This window comes from Podarcis erhardii, assembly GCF_964252035.2.
Source record: "Podarcis erhardii genome assembly, chromosome: 1".
Lineage (NCBI taxonomy): Eukaryota > Metazoa > Chordata > Lepidosauria > Squamata > Lacertidae > Podarcis > Podarcis erhardii.
The window spans coordinates 84,059,746-84,087,175 of record NC_138497.1 but is presented as its reverse complement, the minus strand read 5'-3'; the positions used below and the strand labels follow the sequence as shown (position 1 = coordinate 84,087,175).

General features: G+C 44.2%; 1 protein-coding gene across 5 annotated transcripts; it reads right to left on the bottom strand.

Moving 5' to 3' along the window:
- Nucleotides 1-10,541: 10,541 nt before the first annotated feature.
- On the bottom strand, nucleotides 10,542-24,088 carry SSRP1 (structure specific recognition protein 1). Of its 5 annotated transcripts, none has more exons than XM_081881087.1 (17): nucleotides 23,930-24,088; nucleotides 23,197-23,480; nucleotides 21,671-21,856; nucleotides 21,065-21,170; nucleotides 20,696-20,886; nucleotides 20,381-20,611; nucleotides 19,911-20,014; nucleotides 19,109-19,237; nucleotides 18,760-18,981; nucleotides 18,181-18,253; nucleotides 17,443-17,584; nucleotides 16,025-16,070; nucleotides 14,370-14,490; nucleotides 13,321-13,491; nucleotides 12,575-12,666; nucleotides 12,258-12,438; nucleotides 10,542-11,062 (listed from the first exon to the last, which is right to left on the bottom strand). In XM_081881087.1, exons 2-17 carry the CDS (start codon nucleotides 23,248-23,250, stop codon nucleotides 10,994-10,996), a joined length of 2,118 nt encoding a protein of 705 aa, XP_081737213.1. In that variant the 5' UTR covers nucleotides 23,251-23,480; nucleotides 23,930-24,088; the 3' UTR covers nucleotides 10,542-10,993. The 5 variants fall into 5 exon arrangements, with proteins under 5 accessions (XP_081737213.1, XP_081737214.1, XP_081737215.1 ...); XM_081881088.1 differs by having other exon boundaries at nucleotides 23,865-24,045; XM_081881089.1 differs by having other exon boundaries at nucleotides 23,874-24,045.
- Between the last annotated feature and the right edge of the window lie 3,342 nt (nucleotides 24,089-27,430).

Sequence of the window (27,430 nt, the reverse complement as noted above, 5' to 3'; positions counted from 1 at the left end):
TTTATTCCACCTCGTCTTGAGGCTGCAATCCTACACTTAACCCCCATGGAAGTGGGGGCTTTCTTCTGACTAGACACAGATAGGACTGAGCTGCGAGCGATGTATTTTTAAACTGACCCACTTAGAATCCTGGAACTATAGAGTTGTACGGAATTTCGTCTAGTTCCAACCCCCTGCAATGCAGGGGTCACAGCTAAAGCAGTCCTGACAGATGGCCACCCAACCTCTGTTTGGCAAACTTCAATGAAGGATAGTCCATCTCTTCCCAAGAAAGTGTGTTCCTCTTACCACCAGAAAGATCTTGTTTAGGCGGAATCTCCTTCCGTTTAATCTGGATCCATTGACTCACATCCTACCCTCTGGAGCAGCAGAAACAAGCTGGCTGCATCTACCATGTGACAGCCAGTCAGATCTTTGAAGGTGGCTATCATATCGCCTCTCAGTCTTCTCTTCTCCAGGCTAAACATTCCAGGTTGTCAACATCCTTCCTAAATTGTGGTGCCCAGAACTGGACACAGTACTCCTGGTGTGGTCTGACCAAGATAGATTATTATTATTATTAATAATAATAATAATAATAATACCCTGCCCATCTGGCTGGGTTTCCCCAGCCACTCTGGGCGGCTTCCAACCAAATATTAAAATACAGCAATACATCAAACATTAAAAGCTTCCCTAAACAGGGCTGCCTTCAGATGTCTTCTAAAAGTTTGGTAGTTGTTGTTCTCTTTGACATCTGGTGGGAGGGCGTTTCACAGGGCAGGCACCACTACTGAGAAGGCCTTCTGCCTGGTTCCCTGTAACTTGGCTTCTCACAGTGAGGGAACCGCCAGAAGGCCCTCGGTGCTGGACCTCAGTGTCCGGGTAGAACGATGGGGGTGGAGACGCTCCTTCAGATATACAGTACTGGGCCGAGGCCATTTAGGGCTTTAAAGCTTTAAAGCACCAACACTTTGAATTGTGCTCGGAAACGTACTGGGAGCCAATGTAGGTCTTTCAAGACCAGTGTTATGTGGTCTCGGCGGCCGCTCCCAATAACCAGTCTAGCTGCCACATTCTGGATTAGTTGTAGTTTCCAGGTCACCTTCAAAGGTAGCCCCACGTAGAGCACATTGCAGTAGTCCAAGTGGGAGATAACCAGAGCATGCACTACTCTGGCAAGGCAGTCTGCGGGCAGGTAGGGTCTCAGCCTACGTACCAGATGGAGCTGGTAAACAGCTGCCCTGGACACAGATTTGACCTGTGCCTCCATGGACAGCTGTGAGTCCAAAATAACTCCCAGGCTGCGCACCTGGTCCTTCAGGGGCAGAGTTACCCCATTCAGGACCAGGGAGTCCTCCACACTCACCCACCTCCTGTCTATTACTTCCTTTGAACTGGACACTGTACTTCTGTTGATACAGCCAAGGTTTTTTTTGCTGCTGCATCACACCATTCACTCATGTTAAGCTTGTGGTCTTTCTTTATGTTTAGCTTGTTGTTTGTGGCCCAGGGATTTGTTAGGTACAGTACTTAAATGACTGGGGCACAGAATGGTGGCACGCATTTGTATGTTTATGCATGCAAATTTGGGGTGATTTTCAGAGGTGATGGTGAAAGACCTCTGGCTCTTGGTCCTCAGGTTTACTGTGAGTTAATGAGGTACCAACAAGATTTTATGGGCCTAGTACACTGTATAGTACTCTGCAAAATAAGATGGAAAGTTGCTGTGGTCTCCCTAGCACTGCACTTTGCAATGGGTCCAACTACTCTGAAAGCAATGTTTAAAAGTTTTTTTTTAAGAGGAGCAGAAGATCCAGGGCCCTGAGCCACTGCCACCCTACCTCCCTGTTTTGCGCCTCTAATGCTGCTGCTTTCATATTTTCCAGATTCCCACTCCGAAGGAGCCTGAGACGGTAGTAACAATGAAAAGGGCCTTTGCAGTTGTGGCTCTCCACCTGTAAAATGCTCTCCCTAGCAAGGTCCACCTGGCACCTTCTCAGACATCTTTTTGGCACCAACTAAAGACTTACCTGTGAATTGTAGTTTTTTTCTGGATTTATCAGTGTACGGATTTGTTAATGGCACAGTAATTTATTTATGTTTGTTCTTAACTGTGTCGTAAATCACCCAAATATGTTTATGTAACAAGCACGTTAACAAGTATAATAAAAAATATTATTTATGTCATTATTTTATGGTAGTTTTGTATTAAAACTAGAAGCCACTTTACAGACTCTCTGTGGAGAATTTTTCTAAAATAAATAAACGAATTCATGGCAAGGATGCATTTGGGATACTGTTTACAGTTGTGATTATCCCTTCTGCAAAATTAGAGCCTGTAGCTGGAAAAAGAAAAGGCTAATACAGATGATAACAGGTACTACACTTGATCTTAGCCAAAAGGCCGAGAAGATACAGAGATATATCTACACTCATAGTAAATAAGATTTAGTCGTTAACAATTTGTAATTCCCATCAGCTATGATGTTTACAAAAAATCAGTATTAATGCAATTGTTCACAATAGCATCATAACTTGTTGTAAGTCTAATTCAGCAGCTAATTCTTAATGCATTCATGTGATTTGGGATGCATCACGTTATGTAGCTATTGGTCAAAAATTCTGTTTGTGTTACCAAGAGTTGGATGCGTGTTTGTATTACAAACAATGACTTCATGGCCTAGATAAAATAGCTCAGAGTCCAGAGATTTTGGAGTAAAGCTCAGTATGCTACTCTTAATAGTACAACTAAAAATAGTGCTCTGTTCCTTCTGATTTAAAGCCACACAAACATTAATTTGAACCATTTTGCCCCATTTATACCCTGAACTTTTTCAGTTGTAAATTCTAATTGTATAAGCAGTTTTCTTTGCAAAAATAAATCAATACAATACACATGGAGGGAGGTGTTTCTGATACAGAGGTGTTTCTGATTTTTTATAGCTTTCATTCACAGTATGCTTTATTTTAGACAATGCTTATTTTGAAGTGGTATTTTTTAAGCAGGCTGAGTTGTCAGCAGTGGCCTGCTGTAGAATTTCATTAATCGATCTGGATCTGTGCTATAACTGCAATCCTGTATACATTTCCCTGGGACTAAGTAAAATCTGAACTCTGGATTAGGCTAAATGAGGAGGGGCAAGGGAATATTTCTCTTTTAAGGGCTGCATTCATTTGGAGGTGATATGAGAATAGATGCTAGAAATATGTGTAGCCTCCCCCTTTTCTCTAGCAAAGTGCATCTCCCATCTCCCTGTGTTCAGCTCATTACAAAGTGGCAGGGTCATCTTTCTATAGATTAATGATTACACTGAAAATAGAAAATCTTCCCACTTTGATACTATTTTAATTACTGTTTTTTATTAGTCACCTGCAGAATACTGGGAAATAAAAAAGAAAAAGAAAAAAAAATAAAAAGAAAAAAAATACAGATGATAACAGGGGGCAAATGGCTGCTGTGGTGCCTTCCCTAGGTGGAAAGGGTAAATGGGTATTTTTGGTTTAGAAATAAGAAAAGGGACAGGACTGAGATCTATCTGAAACAATTAAGCTTGGCTTGTAGAAAGTGGGTAGAAATATTCAGTTTCCTTTTTTCTGGGGTAGCTCAGTTAGTAGGACATGAAATTCTTAATCTCTGGGTTGTGGGTTCAAGTCCTACATTGGGCAGAAGATTCCTGCATTGCAGGGGGTTGGGCTAAATGACCCTCATGGGTCCCTCTACAATTTTGTGATTTTTGTTTATTTATTTATGTATATTTATAACATAACAAAGTACAGTGGTACCTCGGGTTACATATGCTTCATGTTACATACGCTTCAGGTTACAGACTCCGCTAACCTGGAAATAGTACCTTGGGTTAAGAACTTTGCTTCAGGATGAGAACAGAAATCGTGCAGTGGCGGTGCGGCAGCAGCAGGAGGCCCCATTAGCTAAAGTGGTACCTCAGGTTAAGAACAGTTTCAGCTTAAGAACGGACCACCAGAATGAATTACCGGTAAGTTCTTAACCTGAGGTACCACTGTATAATGACATGAAGTAAAAAGAGATCTTCATCCAAACATATAGGAACAAATTTCCATACCAAAGTCAAACATAATAAATTAATATCACAATATTCCTCTCTGGAACTTGGGGCCACTCAAAAGCACAACCACAGAGTCAGGAAAGCAAAAGAATACTTCATCCCAGAATGCATAATTAATTTTATGGCAGTTGCTGCCGCAGGATGGGGTGATAGCCAAAACCTTAGATGGCTTTAAAAGGGGATCCAGTAAATCTGTGGGTAGATTGGTTAATTAGTAGGCACAACAGTTAAATGGAACCTCTATGCTCATAAGCAGTATACTTTTGAAGGTTAAGTGGTACAGGACAGACAGTAGGGATTGGCTATTACTTTCAGGGTCTGCTTGTGGGCTTCTCAGAAGCATGTGGCTGGCCAGTGCATCAAACAGCCTGCTAGAACCTGCATACTCTTGGCTCTGATACAGCAGAGCTCTTAGGAAATCAAACACACTACAGAGACATGTCTTTATTACTGGTTCATTGTATTTCATGGGTCAGCCCCAGTTCAAGCAGGATGGTTGGGTGAGCATTTCTGTTTTAGTAGATCACATACATGCTGCCCAAACATCCCCAACTTACTGACATGTTGACAGTGCCACAGGAAAGGGAAAAGGACCAAATCCTTTATTGTCAGTCTCAAAAGACAGAAACATATCCTTGGGCTCAGTCACAACCATGAACCCTAGGTGGCCAACATGATGTTCTCCAATCATTGGTGGTCTACAACTCTCCCCTTGGAGGTCATCCATCAGGGTGACCAAGGCAGATTCAGTCCCAAACCTGGTCTGAACCCAGATTAGAATGGGTCTGTATCAGTGGTTCCCATTTGGTGGTTAGCAGACCATGGGGGGGGGGGAGTCCACGTAACCCACTCAAAAGGTCTGTGGCACCATTCTCATAATACAAACTACCATAGAGATATCAAAATTTTCAAAAGAAACAGGGAGTCTGCAGCACTTAGCTAATTGGAAACCACTGTTCTAAACAATCAGTTTCCTCCAGGAATGTCTGCAGCTGTGTCCCTTCTTAGGTACCTTGTCCCAAAGCGGGTAAATGTAACAGGAGAGTAATTACTGTTGCATGCTAGTAATCTCTGAGCAGTGCAAGATTCCAGGGGTTCCAGGCACTTGTGCAGAGTTGGTGTTCCCTCTTGGAAAGAGGCACAGCAGAGACTGTGGTGTCGTTATGATATGTGGTTTATTTACACATGCATACAACCTGAGTCTGCGATGGAGGAGCACACAGCATTAACACCCCAAAGCATCCTCCTGCTTCCTCCATAGCCGCAGCCTTGGATTCCAGCAGACATCAAGCCTGGAGCTCTCTCTTTCTCTTCCCTCTTCCTCTCTCTGCCTTTCCAGCCTCACGCTTTGGCATCCAGCATCTAGCTCATTTCACTCAGCTCTCAACTCTGGCCTTTTGTCTTTGTAACTTACCAGGGAGCCCACCCATTTGTTCTCTGGCACAGAGCCACTCCTTTGTTCCCTTAAGGACCTATACTTATCAGGCCACTGCCAGGCAGGCCTGGCTATTCCAGAAATTGAATCCTTGCTGGGTCCAGGAATTGGATGAATCCTGCATTCAGCCTACTTCCTTTGGGGTCCCCCCCAGAAATGGTCACAGTGCCAGGGGTCAGGCAAGATTTACCTCGCCTGGGCCGGTTCACTCCAGCAGAGATCCCTCCATGGGCCAGATCGTGAGCACCCGTGCCCACAATTTCTGGCACTGCGGAAGCGATTCCCCACGCCATGCTATGCCGGTTTAGCGCAGTGCACGGGGACTCGCCAAGTGCGCGGTTTGGGGGTGGCTCGTGGTCTGGTTAAACGATCCCCGTGGGCCACTTATGGCCCATGGGCCTTAGGTTACTGACCCCTAGGTCACACTATCACCTCCTTCAAGGCAGCCAGCACCTCGCCCAGAAACACATTCATCTTGGCCTGAACCCACCCACCTAACTTTAGGAAGCCATGAGGGGCAAGGGCCAAGAGGACACAACTGGATGCATACTCGCAAGCACCTTCCCAACAACATCAGGCTGCAAAAACTGGAACTGATCACACAAAACACCACTTGATGGGGCACTGGAAACCTGCATCACATCTTTGAAGTTTCCCAATTGGCCAGACTAGGTAAATCTAAAATGAGCACATGATATCTATATGGAAATCTTCTGCTGATTCAACTGTAGATCTATTTGGGATTATATTTTTTTGAACATGCAGACTTCCTTAAGTGACTCCTTCATGGCTGAAAGTTGCACCGATATTTCACAATCCTTCGCAGCAACATTAACCGTAAAACATGCTTTAAATCAGTTTGAATACAAAGGTAACAGGGAATTATCAGTAGAAAATTGTATTTCCCACTAGAGTGTATATGCTCCTGCATAGGTTATTTTATTGGGTAAGCTTTAAAATTATTATTTTGGCCACTAGATGGGGACTTAAGACAGGTAATAGTCACACTCATCTAGAATATTAAGGTATTAGCAATTAGGAATCCTCAGCACTCTTGCTGGCTGGGTCTTTTAGTTATTTATTCTCTCACACTCCCACAGCATGGAAGGTTAATGAGGAACAGAATATATATATAGGTCTAAAAGACAGTCTTCCCCTTAAAATAGTTAGAGATTCTAAACCATTCACAGTCATTGCTGCAAATGTGGAAAGGCGCTGAGGTATCAGGAAGAAACAGAGTATACTCTTAAACAGAGTATTTGAATTCTCTCTTTTGAAAGCAGGCACAGCTATATTCTAAATCAGCAGTCAATTCTCTCATGCTCAGAGTGCATGAAAGCTACCTCACCTCTAGATAAGCATCAATCATCTCATCTGAATTCAGAACAAGGTTAGGGTGGGACTAATCAATTTACATGCCCCTTCAGAAACAGGCCCACATTATTAAGGCTGAAATGGGTATCCCATTGTTTAATGATAATACCTAGTAGACCTAGAAGTGAAGCATTATCTATCCTGTGCATCCTCTTTCCCCCAGGGTTTTGGGTTTATAAATGAGATACAACCTTACAATGCTTCTTGGGGATGAATAAAGACTGAGACTCTCACAAAAAAGCAGACAAATCCCCAGAAGAACAGCTGTGTGGTGGCCAAAGCAGCACCCAAAAAATTGTCATGAGCTTCTATACACAACAATCAACTTCATCCATAATCCATCCATTCCCCCCCCACCCCACTATCTTTTATTCTTGGGCTACAAATCCTATACAACTTTAGGACAGTAATTCCATTGAAAACCACAACTTATTTGCAAATACAGGACTACAGGACTGCATTAAAGGTAAAGGTAAAGGGACCCCTGACCATTAGGTCCATGTGGCCAGCATGACTAAGCCGCTCCTGGCAAACCAGAGCAGTGCACGGAAACGCCATTTACCTTCCCGCCAGAGCGGTACCTATTTATCTACTTGCACTTTGACGTGCTTTCAAACTGCTAGGTTGGCAGGAGCAGGGACTGAGCAACAGGAGCTCACCTTGTCGCAGGGATTTGAACTGCCGACCTTCTGACCGGCAAGTCCTAGGCTCTGTGGTTTAACCCACAGCGCCACCCACGACCCTTCTCCCACATATATACCACCTCCCTAAAATCTTTAATTCCTATTTGCTGGGGAAGTATTAGAAATATCAGAGCCCTATCCTTTATTTCATCTGGTCAATGCCTAATTAGCCAACACTCACAAAGGCAAGGTAAACTAGTTAACGCCTACCATGGAAGCTGCTGTCCAGCAAAAACAGAAAACAGGAAGACCATCGGATAAAAGGGCTGCTAGGACCACAGAATAGGAGGCTGGCCATTTGCTTGCCAACCTCAGCTGTTCAGTCAAAAGAGCAGCATGAGGCAAGATACTACAGTTGCAGGGTAGCCTGCAGGTAGATGAAACCGGCCCCCCATTTATTCTTGGCAGCCTATGCACATTTCCAGTAAATGACTTATATAAAGCTTGGCCAAAGCAAACACATGGACCTCAGGAATTTTACATTTTGTGTTGGTTCCAAGTGTGCAGATAGGAATTTGCTGCTGGCTTTAATTGCAAACTTACTTACAAACCCTTTGGAGCACTCCTGCGCTCAATTCCTAGCACAAGCAGGAGATAGATTCTTCCGTACCAGGTCTCAGTAAAACAATTCAGTGCTTATTCAATTATCCCAAAGCAGAAAATGCTGTCTGACTCACAGGTGATTGCAAGACAGCTCTCAAAAAGGTTCCCACAGCCATTTTAATGGATGGCAGAGGACCGGTAATCCACACTAATTGGATCATGGTTCAGTCCCCTAGCTCAAATTAACTGTCCTTTCAGGAAAAAGAACTTCAGGCTGCTTTAACAGTAATGGAGCTAGATAGAAAATCCACCTTGCTACTAATTGCCACCTAGCAGTTAAATTTGCAAAAGTTGATGGGGTAGAGGGAACTAGAGTAGTGAAGTGGGAAAGTAAAAACTCGACTTTTTAGTGAGAAGGGGGCAAGAGCTATTCCATATCTACACAGTTTGGGAAGGATTGAAATCACATAGTGCTCCAAATGATCAAACCAGTGAAAATGATAGGTTGAAAGCTCAACTAGATATGACTGTGGCAGGTGTGTCATGCTTGATATGGCATTCTCCTTAATCATGTACAGGCCATGGGACTATTTGAAAAGCAAAAGAAGCATGTGCATGAGAGGAGCTGGAAATACTCTTTCCCCACTAGACCCTGGCTTACCCTGTCTGTAGCCAATCTTTCTTCTCCACCACTACCCCTCCCAAAAAGTGCTTTCATGCAGCCAAGATCACTTCCAATGTCAGAGAAAAGCAGTCACATAGAGAAGCCACAATAGGCTGAGTGATTGGTGTAGGAGCATTCTGCAGTCCTTACCCACGTATGCCTTTTGGGGTTAAAATCAGACACATTCCTTAGGCAAAACTGGGGGGGGGGGGATTCTTTGGTTAAATACATTGAACTGCTACCATCACATCTAGTCTGACCCCTGGTAAGGCCTGTTTTTCTCACTGTGGGTTTTCTCACTGTAGGTTTTGATGATTTTAAGTATACATAACTACAGAATGTCTGAATTGGTCAGAATCTCAGGATGAGCACCAAATATAATATTTACTAAATGTTATAAGGAAAGTTGAAAAACACAGCTTCCATCATAGCACCATCATATAAAAACCTATGGTATGTGCGCACATTTAGTAATGTGTGTGCAGTTCTGGGAACCTCAATACAAAGCCCTACAGCTGTCGAAAGAAAAAAAAACATGAATAAAATGATCACGGGGAGCCCACCTACCTTACAAAGAAAGTGTCAATCATTTGAGGATTTTAGATTTGTGTGAGTGGGAAGTGTTGAGGTGGGACAAGACTGGCATGTAAGGTTATGAGAAGTACTGGGTAAGGAATTTTGAAAAGTTGCCCACTCTAAAAAAACAAGAGTTCACAGCTCTTCATTGGAAAGGATATATAGCTGGTTTTAAGATAAATAAAAGTAATCAAAAGAATGCATAATTAAAATATGAAACCTACTGCCAGGGGATACCGTGATGGCCAACAACATAAATGGCTTTCTAAAGAGAAATACAAATGTTAGCCAAAGCAGCAACTCTCATGACTAATAACAATACAGGATGCAAAAGATTAAACATGATTGATTTGATCACCATGCCCTGCTTTTATGTTTCCCAAAGGGCTCCCACTCTGTCTAAGGGGCACAATACCCCTTTGTTTTGGCCCAGCACGCCAGTTATAGTCAAAAGAGGCTGATGACTTCCATGGGTTGAGCCATTAGGTCCAATTTGATTTTAATTAGCCCCATATCATTTTAATACTGCTCCTGAATTCCCAGAGAGCCACTTGCCAAGCAACATCCCTGCCAAGGAAACAGCCATTGGCAATCCATCCAAGGCCAGCTGAAGTCCACCTCTATTCCTTCTGTACACACAGTCACATGGATACATGTCTCCATACTGGTTGATATAAGATGATCCAATAGAGGAGGCGGGGGGGAAGGAAGCTGCCTGTAAGCTTCTTTTGCCTTTAAGGAAAAGCAAAGCACAGAAGCTCTCACATTGCTTTAAAGAGTGCCAGCAGTTATCCATCGGGACCAGACGCTGTCCCAAGTGTTAATGTTGGCGAGGTTCAAGGATGCTGTTATTGCTGATGGAATCTCAGGCACTGCCAGGTTTCATCTCTATTGACTGCTTGCCTACATTAGCCACATCTCATCAGCATGCAATGGCCCTTTAAATACAATTAGTGCAGCAGCTGCTAATGGAAGGTACTACAGTTAAGCCCCTTGGCCCAAAGCATTAAGATGCAGCTCCTGTACAAAACTCTACATAAAGATCACTGGTGAAGGTTGCGCAAATATACATAGGTCTTTCCCTGCTGTTGCAGAAGAAATGGTTTGATTTGCTTTGACATACACCTCCATGCTGGAAGATGCTTTTCATTTGTCCAGGCTGTTGCAGGGTGGGGTGTCACACAAGAACAAGTCTCGTCCAAATTCACTTGATTTTTATTAAATCAGTTAGCCACGATAAACAAAAATGCAAAGAGAACCTTAAAAAAGAAAAACCAAAAGACATCAACTGAATCTGACCAGGGAAGCAACACAGTGCCCCCATCTTCCAGCTGTATGCCACATACCACCACTGAGCCCACCATCTAACAGGACACAGTGCATCTATGGCAACATGAAGGCAGAAAAGGGGCAGGGGTAATGGACTTTCTCTGTCCTCTTTTAGCACAATCCATTCTCTCTGGACGGGACAACTGGCCCTGACTACAACCTGCAATACTGGGAGGGGGAACAACTGAAGCATTGTAGTGGTGCCAGCTCTCCATCCATCCTGCCTAGAACAACGTCCTCTTGGCCTCACCTCCACAAACAGAACCACCACAACACCTGTAAAAAGGGTGGGGAATCGGGGTGTTTGTGTGGGTGTTTCTTGCTAATCTGAACCAGATGCAGATTCTGCTGAGCTGGGTGGGGTGCTGGCGATCTCCTCCTCATCAGAATCCTAGAAAAGAAAGAGGCACAGGTATTGTTAAGTTACAGATAGGTAGCCGTGTTGGTCTGCCATAGTCAAAACAAAACAAATTCCTTCCAGTAGCACCTTAAAGACCAACTAAGTCAGTTCTTGGTATGAGCTTTTGTGTGCATGCACACTTCTGCATGCACACGAAAGCTCATACCAAGAACTGACTTAGTTGGTCTTTAAGGTGCTACTGGAAGGAATTTGTTTAGGTATTGTTAAGAGAAGGGAAAGATTCAAGATTAGCTGCATGCCTTAGAGTCTAAGCCAACAGAATCAGCGCCGGAAAGGGGAGCTGCTGGGTACCACTGGGACCAGATCAATTAAGCTTCAGCTGAACAGCCAACTGCAGTAAAAGCATACAATAAATGGAGCAAACAGGATGTTTAAGCTGCATGAAGATGCGGAAATCTAGAAAAGCCTGCAATGTGCTTTTATTTACTATGCTAGAAACACAGGAGTATGTACAATGTAACGGGAATGAATATGGTTCAGCAAATAGCAGTAAAAGGACAGGAAAACATGGAGAAACCAGGGAAAAATAGAAATAATATGATATATTATTAAAGCCAATATTTTTCTCCAGCTTGAGCACTTATACATAACTGGCTTGGTATTCTTAAAAATAGCAAATTTCTAGTCTTCATGGTTGCAGAGCATAGTAAAGCAAAGGCTTAGAAACCAAGGGGGCTTTAAGCAGGTCTTTGCAGTGGTGTGCCTTTTACCAACACCAGACGTCCATGTTTTTCCCATGGCTCTCCACCTATGTTCCCTGCCTCAATATCTTTCCTGCTGTCCTTTCCTCCTGACACTGTCCTATAAGACTACAGACCGTGAAAAATGTTATTAGCACTGAAATACAAATTCCATAAATACTTATTCGGCAAATTAAAACACATGAAGCAATGCAATGTCTCAAGTGTGGAGACTAATGAAAGTAGGAAGATTATGGATTGCCATGTTCACGGTTAGAGGCACTCTTCCATTTCTAGTGGCCACAAAAGGACCATCCTGTAACTTGTGATGAAAACATCATGGGGGGGGGGAGGATTGGTTGCTCTTCTGCAGCAAGAACTGGCAGCAGGATTCTGACCTGAATGGAGCATGTTTTCATTCCCCTCCTTCCTAGCTCACTGGCAGTGACACTGCATTTGCCACCACAGAGTGCATTGCCACTCACCTCCTTCTTGTCCTCGCCTGAGGAGCTATCATCACTGGAGACAAACTCCTTGCTCTTGAAACTCTCTCCAAGTTGTTTGGAAGGGCTCTTGCTCACAGACAATTTTGCAGATGCAGGTGCCTTCTTCTCTGGCTTGCCTTTCCCTGGCTTCTCTGGCTTTTTCTTCTTCTTGGATTTTTCCCTGTTCATGTGAAGAAAGAGATAGTGTGCTGTAACGGCAGAATTGGCAGAATCCCTTTGGGGCAACAGAAGCACTATGGAGAAATGAGGATGGGAGTCTGTGTTCTTGTTTGTGGGGCAGGGACGCAGCTACTCACTTCTTGGAGCTGTCCGACTTCCCTCCTTCAGTGTAGTCCTTCATTGCCTTCTCGTAGTCCCTCTTGGCATCTTCAGCTTTGCGATCCCATTCCTTCATCCAAAAAGAGAACGTTTTACTCACTACTCACGTAACCCACAAAAAGAACAACTCATGCACCATTTCTGCTACCACCAGGAGCATGTGTATCCCATGCAATAGAAACTGAAATTCAAAAACTCAAGGAATGCAGAGTCCTGGAGTTTTATTTTAAGCCCGTTGTTTTTTTCGTTGTGCCTGGGGGTCAAGGCCGAAATGGATTCAACTGAGGTTCAAAAACCCAGAGCTGGATTTAGTGACCAAGTGGAAATGCATAATCATCAGGATAAAACAGGATTTAACTATCTTGGGACATTAGGGAATTCCTGCTGGATCAGACCAAGAGTCAATTTGGTTTAGCAACCATTTCTCACAGCAGGAATTCCCTAATGTCCCAGGGTTTGAGGCAGGAATCCTTTCCAATCCTAGCCTGACACAACAGGGATTGAACCTCTGATCTACATGGAAAACATGTGGTCCACCACTGAACTACCACTCTTCCAAGACACTTCAGAGAAACCTCCAGAAAGCAACAGCCCTCTCCCAATGTTTGCCTCCCACCCACCCCCAGCAACTGGCATTCAGATGAACAAATCACAAACAACTCCCAAAAGTTACTGGCACACTTCCACATCCACAAAATGTTATCATTATCAACTCATCACCCACCTCTTTCTTCTCTTTGGACATTCCTTTCCAGAGTTCTCCGGCCTTCTTGGACACATCAGTGACACTCATGCCAGGACTATCTGCCCTGATCTTGTCACGGTTAGCATTGAGCCAGAGCATGTAAGCAGACAAAGGTCTCTTTGGGGCATTGGGGTCTTTCCCTTTCTTACTCTGTGGGAAAAGGGAGGGTGAGAAGAGAGAAAAAGCACAACACTTCACCTCCAGGTAAAGGGAAGCCCTGCCTATTCCACAGATTCCGGAAAAATCCCTTCCTGTCTACCAAAGCCACCTGCATAAAGACCTCTAACTTGACTTCTGACTGTAGCCAACTGGCCTTCCAACAATCTGCAGCTCTGCAAAACTGCAACATAGTTTTTGCTCCAAATCCTCTTCTACTGCCCCCTTTCCCCCTTATATTCCCAAGACCGGTTTTCATATTCACTGCACCACTAATAAGCATGGACCAACTTGGCCCCCAGTGCCATCCCTTAATTTCAAAGCCCATCCCGCCGCAGCTCTCCCCTACGCGAGCAGATTCACAGGGGAAAGGCCTGTTAACCTCTCTATGCAAGGAGAGATTTTGGCAGTGCACTCTCCTTAGGTACCCTCAATAGCTTTACTTAAGTCGATTAATGTTTGAATGTGTTCAAGCATTTTAAAACAGTTCTTGTTCCGGTCTCAGCTAACACAGGCACAAGTTAACACTGCTGGTCCCGATTTGGTTCAAAATATGGTCCCTTGTCAATATATTAACTGCTGATTTGTCTGCTTGCTAGGTGTTTGGGTACCACTGAGATCGAGGAGCAGGTTCCCCTCTGTTTGGATGCCCTTTTGAATCAAGATGACAGAGTGCACCTTTCAAAACTGCACTGATTTGTTTGGTTTCTTAGGAACTCCCAAGCAATGCCCAGTGCAAGGCTGCTTGATTTATAACTCTGCGCTTGTTTGCTTTCTCACAAGCACTTCCAGCTCTGACAGGAAGCACTCAAAGAAAGCCAGGAAGAGAGCGGCCTTGAATTCAACAATCTCCACATCCTGGTTGCTCTCACCTCAGATGGCTTCTTGCGAGGCTTGCGTTCTTTGACAATTTTGGCTTTTTTGGCAGGTTTCTTCTTCTCGTCACTGTCTCCTTCGTTACTAGACGAGCTGGCTGAGGCATTACTGTCAAACCTGTCACAAGGAAAAGACACCCACAGAAAGAGGTGGGTTCACAGCTTCCTAAACCCACAAATAAATCCCAATCACTTTTAAAATGATAGCACACACTCAAGCTTGAGCAACAATATCCTCACCCTAACTTTTTTTGTGCTTAACTCTCATGTGTCAGCTACACTACATCAGTGCGGTGTAGTGGTTAGAGTGCAGGACTAGAAATAGGGTAACTAGGGTTCAAATCCCCACTCAGCCTAGCTTACCTAACAGGGTTACTGTGGGGATTATATAAGGAGGGGGAGAACCATATTAAACACCATCTCCATCTCCTTACAGAAAAACTGGGAAATAAATGCAGCAAATAAATTAATAAGTCCCAAGAATGACTAGGATGCCGCAGTCATTAAAATCAGTAACAAATATCATAAACAGATAGGTCTATATAGCCCAATTAGAATAAACAACATATAAAATTTACAAACACTGGAAGCCCTACCACGATTGCTAAAAATTGTTAGACATTACAATATAGGATTTCAATAAGCTGCTGCATAGACTTGTCAGAAACTATTCTAGCAAGAGTGCCCAAAGCAGCAGGTATCAACTGACTGTTAACCATTGCATGCAAACATCAAAAACAATGGCCATCTATCTAACCTGCCCCAATGTTCATACTTCAAAGACCATCCAGACAAGCCTTTTAAGTAAGCTGACGTTCTTAAAGCATTTGAAATAGAATGGGTCCATTATCATGACTGCCCACCCTGCAAGATGCTCTCCAGCAGCTTAAGTGAAAGCATGCCCAGATTACTAGCTCCCAACGTTTTCTTGAATATTCAACCTTGTGTACAATTTTAGACTGATGAAAGGACAGCATATTTCACAGACGAAGATAAAAAGCACAAGACTGTCAAAGTGAGTCGCAAAGTGTTGCCTTAAATTTAGGACTCAGATTTCCCCATTCATTTTGATAACCAGTGGTTGCACCCAGTAATGCTGCTATACGAGTGGAACAGGCCTCCACTAATGCAGTGGGACTTCCCCTCCTCCTTGCAGCTCTGACTGCACGCCGTCACAATTGCGCAAGAGGCTTTGGAGACCATCCTGAGCAGATCTGGGTGGGCTGACAGGAGACAGAGAAAAGGAAGCACGCCACCCCTGCAAAAGTGGAAACCTGCTCATGCAGCATGAAGTACAACCCCCATTTCCTACTCCCCAAATGGATCCTCACAACATTATAACAAGATGTTCTTCTTCCCATGTCACCCTACTATTGTCATCACTCCAATACAGATGATCCAACTTTCTTCTGTTGGAAGTCTCCTAATCATGTGATTTGCCTGCCTCCATACGGTCCTATTGAAGACCCGCAGAGACCTGGTCACAGTTCCAGATGTTATTGCATCCTTCAGTGATACACTGGTCCCTTCCAAGCACACAGCTTCCCCCAGTATTTATTAAAATATTAATATCATGCCTTTTGATTCCTAACAGAGCCTGCAATGCAGCATTCAACAACACTATCTCCAGCAGGCCGAAGCATTTTACTTACTCTTCTGCCACATCCTCTTCCTCCTCCATAGGATTGAATGATTCATCTGGAAAAAGAAAATCTCTGTTTTTAAACCACACTGATGAGAATGAAATGTAAGGCATGAAAAGGCAAAAAGGAATGGATTTGGCCACAAACCAAAGACAGAATAGGCCAATCTCTGTATCTCCAGGCTGCAGAAAAGCTATTTATTCATTTACTTATTTCATAACATTTAAATAGCTAACAAAAGAAATGCATAAAATAAGCCTTTTTGCAGACATTGTATCAATTATGCTATTGAATCCAAAAGTTGCAATGCTCATATTACTGAAATGAAAAAACTAAGCAATTATGCTAAAGTGTCTGGATTCAAAATCAGCAAATCCAAATCAGAAATAACATAAATGGACATTTCTCCATCTGACCAATCAATCATTCAAAAACAGATAGGTTTTTAAATCTGCTATAAGGAAGTAAAATATTTGGAAGCCTAGGTAACAAAAAACCTGTCAGCTCTAAAGAAAGCAAACTTTACACCATTACTTTTACAAGTACGATGGGATCTTAGATCTTGGGAAAACTTACATTTAGCATGCTCAGGACACATAACCATCTTTACAGCAGCTATCCTTCTGAAATTTTTGTTTCTCTTTCAAGTGCTGATAATTATGTTTACACCCAAACAATTTAAAATTTGGCAGTGCTCAATGAACAAGTTCATACACGAAGGGGAAAAGTGCAACTAGGCTCCAGAACTATGTATGGAAGTGTTCAAAGCAGCAGATTTGGAATCCCACACCTCCAAACTTCTAACAAAGCCTTTCAACTAAAACATTTGATGCCATTGATGAACAGTCAAAAGAGCAAACCATGGGCATATATAGAAATAAGCTTGACATACAACAAAACAAGTGAAATGTCTCCTGCACTAACAGTATTTGGCTTATGATCCCACCCACTCAAAATTACCCTAATGTTGATCTCTTAGCCTTTCTATTGACAGCTGCCTGTATGGAGATAGTCAGATGCCAGAAAACTGGTGTTAACAAGTATAGTCCATAGCATTGGCTTAGATATTGACATGTCAAGTCGAAGCGGCAAAGGGCAGACACTATCTACATTCCTTTTATAATGTATGGCAAATGCTTCTTGAAAACATAAATTGTTGAGACCGTGGCAGAAATCCACCAAACATTCATGGGGAAATGTGGCATGATCTTTTAGCGTAATCAAACACAACTTTATTATATAACATGACAAAAGTTTGAAATATGATCAGTACAAGTTATTTGTTGTTTACTGTTGTAACAACGGTTTTCTCAAAATGTATCTTCTGTGCCATGAAAAATAAATATAAACATATTTTTAAAAAGTTATATACTGTTCAATTATTTAAAAAAACAAAACCCAAAAGAAATTTTCAAAAAATGGCTTACCCGTCTCCTCCCCAGAGTCTTCACTGCTGTCATTTGCATGCTCCTCACGAATTTTGCCCTCCTCCTTCATACGCTCCAAGTAAGCATCATGTGAGTCCTCATCCGAACCAGCATAATCATCATAGGGCACACTCTTCATGCCCTAGAAACATAAACAAAGCATTCCATGTAAGCTTCCCAACTCCAGTATTTGAGCAGACAGTCTCTCTCAACACTTTCCACACCCAAAACATGCAGAGATTCTAAAACCACAACTCCCAGCATGCTTTTGAGCACACATACTGTATAGAAAAGGCTTCTGTTTTAAACACACACACACACACACACAGCAGATTCCTCAAGAACTGAATGCATGCTGTCTCCTGGGTCTGCTAGAACACACCTTCTCTCCTCAGAGGAAGGGAAGAACCATGCTAGTAAGGTGGATTAGGTGGAAGCCACTTCTTGAGCAGAGCAGGCTGCTGCCCCTTGCCTGTGGTTCATGCAAGGTTATACTACTATGGTGATTAGGAATGTTCACCACAGCCATGCAGAGGAGACCTGAACCAAGAGGAGGAGGAAGAGGAGGGGACAATCGCACAGACCTTTTTCTTCTACAAGGAGAGAACAGAAATTGAGAAGGGAGAAAGCTCCGGAGAGACAGAGAACCCCCACCCTTCCCCAGTAGATCAGGATCAGGACCAGACAGTAGTTGCCTTTCCCTGTCCTCTCTCTTGCCCACCCTCTTGTAACAGGTACCTCCTTCAGTCCTCGGTTCTTGATGTTCAACTTCTTGGTATTCACAAAGTCAAATAGTTTGCCATATTCTTCTCTGCAAGGAAGAGAAGCCATAGATGCAATCATCTCGCACAAGACTAATACTCACTTGCCTGTGACAAAACTTCACAGAACAGCAGTGAATCAGTTGCTGCCAGGGAAAATAGATCCTATATTGTGAGGGCACAGAGGGGAACTGGAGAATGGAATATTGTGTTTTTAAGACCTACCTTAGTTTTATGGCTTTAAATTGTTTTGAATATTGTTTTTAACGCTGTAACCTGCCCTGGGACCTTAAGAGTGAAAGGCAGGTAACAAATTAATAAATAAGAATATATGCATGATGCAGCTATTAAAATGAAAACATCTGAAAATTATAGGTCACACATATGCAAGCAGCATAAAGAACTGTCTTTCAGAATGGGAAGGGCTCAAGGGCAGTGGCAATTCTGCCCCTTTGCACCACAATGGAAAATATTATACAGCTATAGAGGTGGCTGAGATCAAAAGCTGGTGAGCACACTTGTGTCTCTATGGTTCTGCTACGATCCATTCACTCACCTCTCTATGCTGCTGAAAGTGTATTGCATTCCCTGCTTGGTTTCTATTTCGAAGTCGAAGGAGCGTGTGGTTGTGGTCCCACGGGCAAAGTTCACAAAAGAAATCTCGTCAAAGCGAACATGAACGGGTGGCTTGTGCACGTAGATGAAGCCACGCTCTAAAGGGTACAGGAGGCCCGAACTAGCCTTATAGGAACAAGTGATACACTGTGCCCCGGAATGCCTGTAATAGGGAAATAAGAGCCATGCTCAATTTTGGCCATACCATTCTCATTCATACCCTGGTCAAATCAATGACAGCCAATGAATGGTTCACAATTCCTCTAACCCAGCATGGAGGCATTTCTCACCCTTGGAAGTTGCCAGGCACGGTGATCTTCCGGTTGACAAGAGCTTTCATGACACGACTGACCATCTCATACAGGGAGCCAGACATATTCTTGGTGAGCCGACCCTCAAAGCGCTTCTCTACTTCATCCCTGTTAGAGAGACAGAATAGAAGTTAAGAAAGTGCCAGACTCAAGGGGCTGTTGAAAGATGTTTTAAATACTAAGTGTGCATGCTTATGTATGTACAGTTGACTCACAACTTATGCACATTTAACTTGAGGGATCACAGCTTTATGCTGAAAAAGCACAGTCAGCAATTCCACCTGCCATTGCATTCACTTTGGGAGAGCATTCTGAGGTCCAGGGACAGTCTGCAGTAAATGCTGCACTGTGCCTTTTATAGTTTCTACCTTCCCTGGACGTAGCTCCCACATAAGCAGAGAGTCACCTGTGTGTGGGTATGCACAGGCATATATGTACACATGGGGGTAGGGGTTGAGAAAGGTAATAATAGGGAGCAGGTGGAGACTAGAACTAGCAGTCTTAAAGTTAGAATGTTGCACTGGAAACTCCAAGGTCTCCTTGTGCAAGCCAGTCTCGTTCTCATTCTCTCCCTCTCCATACAAACACACAGAACAAGTTTGACAGAAATGGAAATGCAAGAGACTCCAAAGATTACTACAACACCAATTAATTGCAGCAGTCTGTGCAACTGGGACAAAAAAACACTTGGGCACGACAGGTAGAGTCAAGCTTAGAAAGCATCTAGGTGAAGCAAACACAGATAGACTGTAAGGAATACAATATTGTGAATGGTACGCACTCATTCATGTTGAGGGTCAAGGAGATGTCCTCATCCTTTGAGAAGAGTAGGATAAGAAAGTGGTAACGTGTTTGGCCTTGCTTTATAGGAGGATCTAAGCTGATCTGGAAGGAAGCAGAGATAATCTTCACCTTCAGCAGGAGCCCTGATCTCAATAGGCATGAAGCTCAGAAGCGCAGGTGCTGCCACACTAAACAATCAAGTTCTTACAAATCTGGAACAGGTATTATGTGGTCCCCGCAGTAGTGCCAATTCCACCGATCAAAGCAGTTGAGTGGGTGCACGTGTTAGTAAAGAAATCTCTTACGTTAACTGGTCCCAAGTTTTCAAGGGATGAAAGGCCCTGGCCTCTCTCGTAAAGCACAAAGGGGAGAAGGAAGAGAACCTATGAATGGAGCCTACTGCATGAAGTAACCATCATTCTTACTCCTGACAGGCAACCCCTTCCCCGCAATTCCACTGCTGCTCACCACGAAGAACATCTGGCGTTGGTCTTTATGGGGCAGCAGAAAAAGCCGCAGAACGGTGGTGTAGGGGATCTTGTAGTCAAATGTCTTGCCATGGAGGTGCAGGAAGGTAGGGTAGATGCGGATGTCATATCGACCACGAGGTGTCAAGCACTGCAGCTCTCGGAAGATGCAGATGGCATCTCCGGTGGCCTGGATGACGTCTGCCTTGGATAATACATTCTGGGCAAATGCCTGCAGTAAAGAGTGGAATGAAGTTTTTATCAACTAATGCTCTCTCTCCCACCCCAACATCATCTCTACTCAGTTCTCACTCACCTCCACAGGATCCACGCCATCCTCCTGAGTGGGTGGCACGTAGAAGCGCACCTCCATAAGCGACACTTCAGTATCGTCATTCTGGTGGAACTCCAACGTCACTTCATTTTTGCCAGTTGTGCACTGGGAGACATTACTGAGTGGGATCTCAAAAACTGGCTGCTCACCAATGTCAAAAGAGAGAAGCTGCCCTGCAAAAGACCAACAAGGTATCTTCCAAGAGAAAATAATAATACATTCTCAGTCACTCTCCAACCCAAAGTAAAACAAAAACAACCTTCTCCATTCTTTTCTCTTAGCTCTGTCTTCGAGACACAGTGTGCCAATTTCCCTTGGGGTCGGGGTACCACCCACCACACCCAAACATACCTCCAAACTTCACTGTCCCCCAGTTCCACCCCTTCACACACAAGTCTTTTTCAGCAAGGTCTAAGTGAAAGTGTGTCTTGAAGAAATCTGAGAGTTTGTCAAATTCCTATGGAAGGAAAATGCATAATCAGGGAACAGTCAGTTAATGCACTAGTGAGGCAGCGGCATACAGAGTAGCCATTTGCTGTGAATAGCTTTCTGCACCTTGGAAATTAAAATAAGCTACATATCACAGGCCAGAGCAAAATTATGTCAATACTAACAAGTATTTTTTATATAAGCTAAGAGTTAAGAATTGCATGCTACAAGAGATGCATGAAACTAGAAATCCCATTGTAGAACCGACATCTCCTTTATAACAGCCTGCAACTAAGGCAACACACAACCATAAGGCTAGAGGGAAAAGGCACTTTTGTAAGACCAAACTGGATATGCAAACTGGTGGAATTTCAGGCAAAAATAAACACCCAATGGCAGATGCTGCACAATATCAACCTGTCTTGATCCGTAATACAAAAAACCGCTCACCCCACCAAGTCCTGAAGACCTGCTGAGGGCTGTACTGTATCATGCTCAGAAGCAAACTCATTCCAAAAAGAACCTTACCGTCTCTCTGAACCCATCATATTTGTAGACGTGACCGTTCTTTGTCAGGAGTTTGAGACCATGTCCCAGTGCCACTCGTCGCCAGATGCCCTCTGCCAACTCTGATGCCTGAATATTGTCCACTTTTCCTGTTTTACTGTTCTTGAAAATCACACCTTGACGGTTCAGTCGCAGGCGGCCATCATTCTGACCCACAAGAGACAGAAGGTTAGCGGATGCTTTAGCTCCGTGGCCTCTCAAAAGCTTGATAGGCTCTTCTAAAACAACTCCATTTATTCCTCAAACTGCCACCAAATCTCCTTTTAAAATACTATTTAGAACAAGTTGGACAAGACATATGATGTGGTTTTTATGGCAACTATCCAACAACTACAGTAATTCCTTCCACTATAATTGTTTTCTCCCCAAACATTTGGAATGGGACTCAAACCACTCAGTAAAGCAGCAGTGGGGAACCTCCAACCCACAGACCTAATTAGGTTACCAGTAAAGCAGCAGTGGGGAACCTCCAACCCACAGACCTAATTAGGTTACCAGACCTCCCCATTTTGCCTGCAAGCCACACCCACCTGTCTTACACCTGATGTGCTATATGCTATCAGGGATAGAGAAGGTCAAAATGTGGCTGGTCCAAAAGTGGGGTTGCAGTGTGCTTTCTAAGCACTTTGCTAAGTGATTTGCCTTGGCCTACGGTCGATTTCTAACCATATAGGGAAACACCAGTGACTTGATGTTGCTGTGATGTCAAGAGACTGACAGGTGGGTATCCCCCCCCCCATCTGTCAAACTTTGCTTTGGCAGCGAGAGGAATATGGAGCCAATCTAGTGGCCAGATCTAGTTTTCTGCTTCTACAGTAAAGTGTCCAGCCTCAGAACCTTGCTTCATATTCAACTTTAAATTAAGCAAATATTTGTGGCTAGGAATCACATTTATATAGATCTATAGACTCTAGCTCACAAAATCTTACACCATAATATATTTGTTAGTCTTTCAGTTTGCCACAAGAGTCTTTGTTGTTTTGCATCCAGAAATAATCCCAAGTGATATACAACCAGCCTGCCAAGTAATCCCCCCAGTGGCATTAACAATGCTGAATAATAAAAAGGCTTTAAGGCACGTTTCATACCCAGCTGAAGTCTCAAGATGCATTTTAGTGAGTAAAGAATTTGCCACCCAAAAAAGTTATTTCTCCACAATCCTCAGGAGTCCAAAGCAAATGTGGGCTTCATCACCGTCCTAAATAATGTATTCTCAGAGGCCCTCCTGCCATTATGTTTAAAGTATTAACTTCACTGAACCCTTAAGGGGCAGAGCAATATTATTTCTTACTCCCCTTTAAAAGATGGCATACCAGAACACGACAGATCATACAACAAACTTGTGGCAAAGCACTAGGTTTCTAAAGTGGCAAGGTGGCATCCCATTCAACAGGTCAACCTTCCTCCAAACATACTGCTTGTTCCTCACATAGCACCATATGTTACTTTCCTCCTTTCAGGCTACCACCACCACCCCATTAACTCACCATCGATCCCTTCACCTCCTGGTATATTTCATTGAATTCCAATGTATCCGCCATCTTGACAGCACCTCCACCCACCTCACCCCACTATGGCAGGGGTTGAGGCCACACCAGCAAAACGTGCAGAGCTGTTCTTGGGGGAAAGTTTTGCAAACGGACCCAGGCAGGGAGAAGACAAGATGTCTTAGTCCTTCCTGGAACGTGAGATCTTCTCCATCTAGTACTAACAGAAGCAAAGGGAACACGAAGACACAGAGGACTAGAAAACACTTGGGGGGAGGCGAAACCTGGGGAGAAAGTAGAAAATGTTTTGTTTATACATGGGAGACGGGAAGAAGACGACGACTTCTAGCCAGCTGCCTTGCTATTCACCCAACTCGGCTAAAAACCACCCCTGCCTCACAATGCCTACTAAGAAGGACACACACCAAACCCCGCACCCAGGAGCCCCCGACCCACAAGATGCTCAGTGCCGCCACAGCGCAACGTTGTCTATTTGCGGGAGCCAAAACTCGCCTCCTTACGGAGCAGCAACAGCGCACACCAGCCGCCTACTCCTGCTGCTGCTACTACTACTACTACTACCGCAGTTTCCCATACCAACCGCGTTTAAACCGAAGACAATTGCCCCCCCGCCCTCGCACGCCCGGCTTTGAATCCCCCCCCCCCACCAGACGCACTTTCCCGCCTGCGCAACACGAGTCACATCCTCTCCCCTCCTCTTTGGAAAGCTCACCTCACTTCCTCCTTCCGGGGCCGTTGGCTTTCGGTCGCTTAGTGCTCTCTTGCCTCTCCGGTTTGAAAAAAAGAAAGAAAATGGAAGCAGGCGGCACGACTCTCTACGGAAGCCGTGGGACGCCGCTCTATCGCGCAGCGCCTCTATGGTGGGACGTCTGAAGAGCGTGCCGGAAACGCGCTCCGTTGTAGACCGGAAGTGCTCACGGGGGAATCTTGTTTGAGGAGACGTTTGCCTTTTCAGCCTGGAGTAGTGGGGGGGGGGGGTTATCGGCATGGAGAGAGGGCCGGTCTTTCCTCCCTCCCACCCCGTCTCTATGGGCTTTCCATCCTGGGAGCGAGGCGCGACTCCCGTGAGGGGTGGCGGTGTGACTCTCTTGATTGGTTAACGCGGGACTAGGATGTGACTCTGGGACTCTAGAGCGGGGGAGAGGGGCTGCCTGTTCAGTATTGCTTTTGCCTCCTTTTGTTTCCTTAATCCAAGTCGTTTATAAAGGCATTGAACAGCAGGGCCAGGACAGAACTCTGTGGCACCTCGCTTTTTTCCAGGATGATGAGGAACCATTAGTGGCCACTCTGGGTTCAGTCAGGCAACCAGCTACATACCCACCTAACAGTTACCTCGTCCAGCCCACATTTTACCAGTCTCCACAAAAATGGGGGTGGGGGGGACGACTTTGTCAAAAGCCTCACTGAAATCAAGGTACACTACATCCACAGCCTTCCCATATCCACCATGCTTGTAACTGTCCAAAAAGAAATGAGATTGAATGATTTGTTTTTGAGAAACCCATGCTGGGTGTTAGTATTCACAGCATCCTTTTCTAAGTGCTCACAAACTGTTAAATTATCTGTTCTAGGAGTTTTCCTGGTGCAGTCATACCTCGTGTTACGTTTGCTTCATGATACTTTTTTCAGGTTGCGTCCCACAGACGCACAAAATGACGTCACGCACATGCGCATAAGCTGCGAATCGCAACCCACACATGGTCAGACGTGCAGCTGCGGTTTGCGTTCTGCTCATTTTGCAAACGGGGCTCCGGAACGGATCCCGTTCACAACCAGGGGTACCACTGTACAGTATTGACTTCAAGCTGACTTGGGTCTTCTTTTTTCCATTTTCTGAAGACGGGGACAACATTTCCCTGCCTCCAGTCTGCGGGAACCTCACCTGTTCTCCAAGAATTCCAATACATAGACTCAGGCTCTGAGATTACATACACAATCTCTTTTAGTACCCTTGGGTGCAGCTCATGGGGCCCTGGAGATTTGAATTCATTTAAAGTAGCTAGGTGTTCCCTTACCACCTGTTTTCCTGTCTTGGGCTGCAGCTCCTTCCTTGCATTATTTATTCTGTTAGCACCAGGTTGGGCACTGCTTTCCTTTTTGGGTGAAGACAGAGGCAAAGTAGGCATCTGTCTCTGATCCCAGTAAGAGTTATTTGCTTCAAAAATTCTTGCTGTTCCAAAGTTCACAGCAAGTCCTGAGTCCAGCAGCTTCTAAAGTCCTTGCAGCTCTTCACAAAGTGTTCCACTTCCTTACACAATTCTACACAATTCTAATCGGTCTCTGCTGCTTAGATCTCCCACACTTTTCTGGCCAGCACTGAACAGCATCTTTTGCTCTTTATCCACACGGGAGCTACCTACAAATTCCTCCCAGCAACAAAGATGAGATGGTCACCAAACACTTGCATTGTGGGGAATGACTCAGCATTTGCAACTCATGTGCAATTAATCCATTGAACACTTTCTTTAACATATAAATCACTTTTTCTTTACCTGTCTAGCTGAGTCCCATCTCTCAGATGAAAGGGTGTGTCACATGGGGCTATACCCCTTTGGTCACAGTGGGCCAAGGACATTTTGCTGCTAGAAACAAAGCAAAATCCCATCCATCATCCACAGCCCACCCTCTGCTGCGCACCAGCCACACACCACTCACACATGCCACTGTCCAGGGGTGGGGGGGAGTAAAAGGAGGCCAGAGAGGAACAAGTGTGCAAAGGAGGGGGAAGCAAGGGGCATGCTTCTTGGAGGCCAAATCTGCCACCTCTCCAAGCTGTCCAGAGCCTGCCACGCTGAGACAACTGTCTCACCTTGCCTCACTGGAGGGCCTGTCCTGTCTATGGTCATATATCACACACACCTGGAACTCACAAAGTGTAACTCTGGGGATGAGAAAATGGACGATGGTGCAAGGTTATTTTCTCCTTCTCCGAAGGCAAACCAATGGTTTCAAGCAGTGCTTTTTTCCTAAAAAAATGTTTAGGGGTACTCTCATTTTCCTACTCATATTTGAAATATGAGTAGGGGCCAAACTTAGATACACAATGGGGCCAAACTTAGATACACAAAATGTTTAGGGGTATGCGTACACCTCCATCCCAGAAAAAAAGCACTGGTTTCAAGTTACAAGAAAGGAAATTCCTATTAAACACCAGGGAGAATTTTGTGACGGTAAGAGCTGTTTGACAGTAGAATGGACCCCCTGGGAAGGTGGTGGAGTCTTCTTCCTTGGAGATTTTTAAGATGAGGTTGGATGGCCATTTGTCATGGATGGTTTAGTTAAGAATCCTGCACTGCAGGGGGTTGGACAAGATGACCCTTGGGAACCCTTCCAACTCTTGATTCATAGAATCATAGAATTGCAGAATATCACTTAAGCAATGTAACAGACAATAAATAATTTGAAGAGCTGAAACTGTACAAGACTTTTTGCATATAAGGCTCCATTCAAAGTCTTTCTGTAGATCAATAATAGTTGCTTTTAACCTTTTCTGACCCTGAACCTACCTTTTAATCTCAGCCTGCAACTTCAGTTCTGGTTTTAGTTTTTAAAAACTGTATATATCACCTTTCTTCTTTCCTCTCAGGCAAAATTCCCATACTGTGTGCCACAAGAGAAATGGGAGTGTGCTGTGAGAAGCAGACAATTAAAGGCTGTACAAGTCAGTGCTCTGGACTTGCTATCTTCCTACTGGGGAGGTCACATCCAGAACACTAACTTCTGTAGAAACCGGGGGGGGGGGGTGTGCCATGCTTATTTTGTTCACTCTTCAGAACAAATCTTCTCAGGCACAATAGTCAAGTGATGTTGTTGGACACCAACTCACATCCGCCGCAGCCAGTATGGCCAATGGTAAGGGATGATGGGAGTGTTGGGCCATGTATATGCCATGGAAGCTCAGTCAAGAGTTAAGCTCACCACAGAAAACAGTTCTTTAGCAGACTTGTCTTTACCGGTCCAACGCCAACACACACACACACACACACACACACACACACAATTTACAGATGTTACAAGTAGTCTTCTCTCTATATCTCTGAGCCCAGAGAGGGGTCTTTGCTTCAAAGTCCTTGTTGTGTTAAAGTCCACAGCCAAGTCCTTAGTCCAGTTGCTTTCAAAGTTCTACAGTCTTTCAAAAACTGTTAATAGTAATAATAATAATAAATGTATTTATACCCCACCCTCCCCGGCCAGAGCCGGGCTCAGGGCAGCT

What these genes read in the sequence shown, in the direction of transcription:
- SSRP1 (XM_081881087.1), bottom strand. Translation starts at nt 23,250, where the DNA reads ATGGCGGATACATTGGAATTCAATGAAATATACCAGGAGGTGAAGGGA. An exon ending in ACTTTCAGCAGCATAGAGAG is followed by an intron (nt 18,254 to 18,759) that starts GTGAGTGAATGG and finishes TCTTCCTTGCAG; the next exon opens with AGAAGAATATGGCAAACTAT. An exon ending in AGACTCTGGGGAGGAGACGG is followed by an intron (nt 16,071 to 17,442) that starts GTAAGCCATTTT and finishes TTCTTTTTCCAG; the next exon opens with ATGAATCATTCAATCCTATG.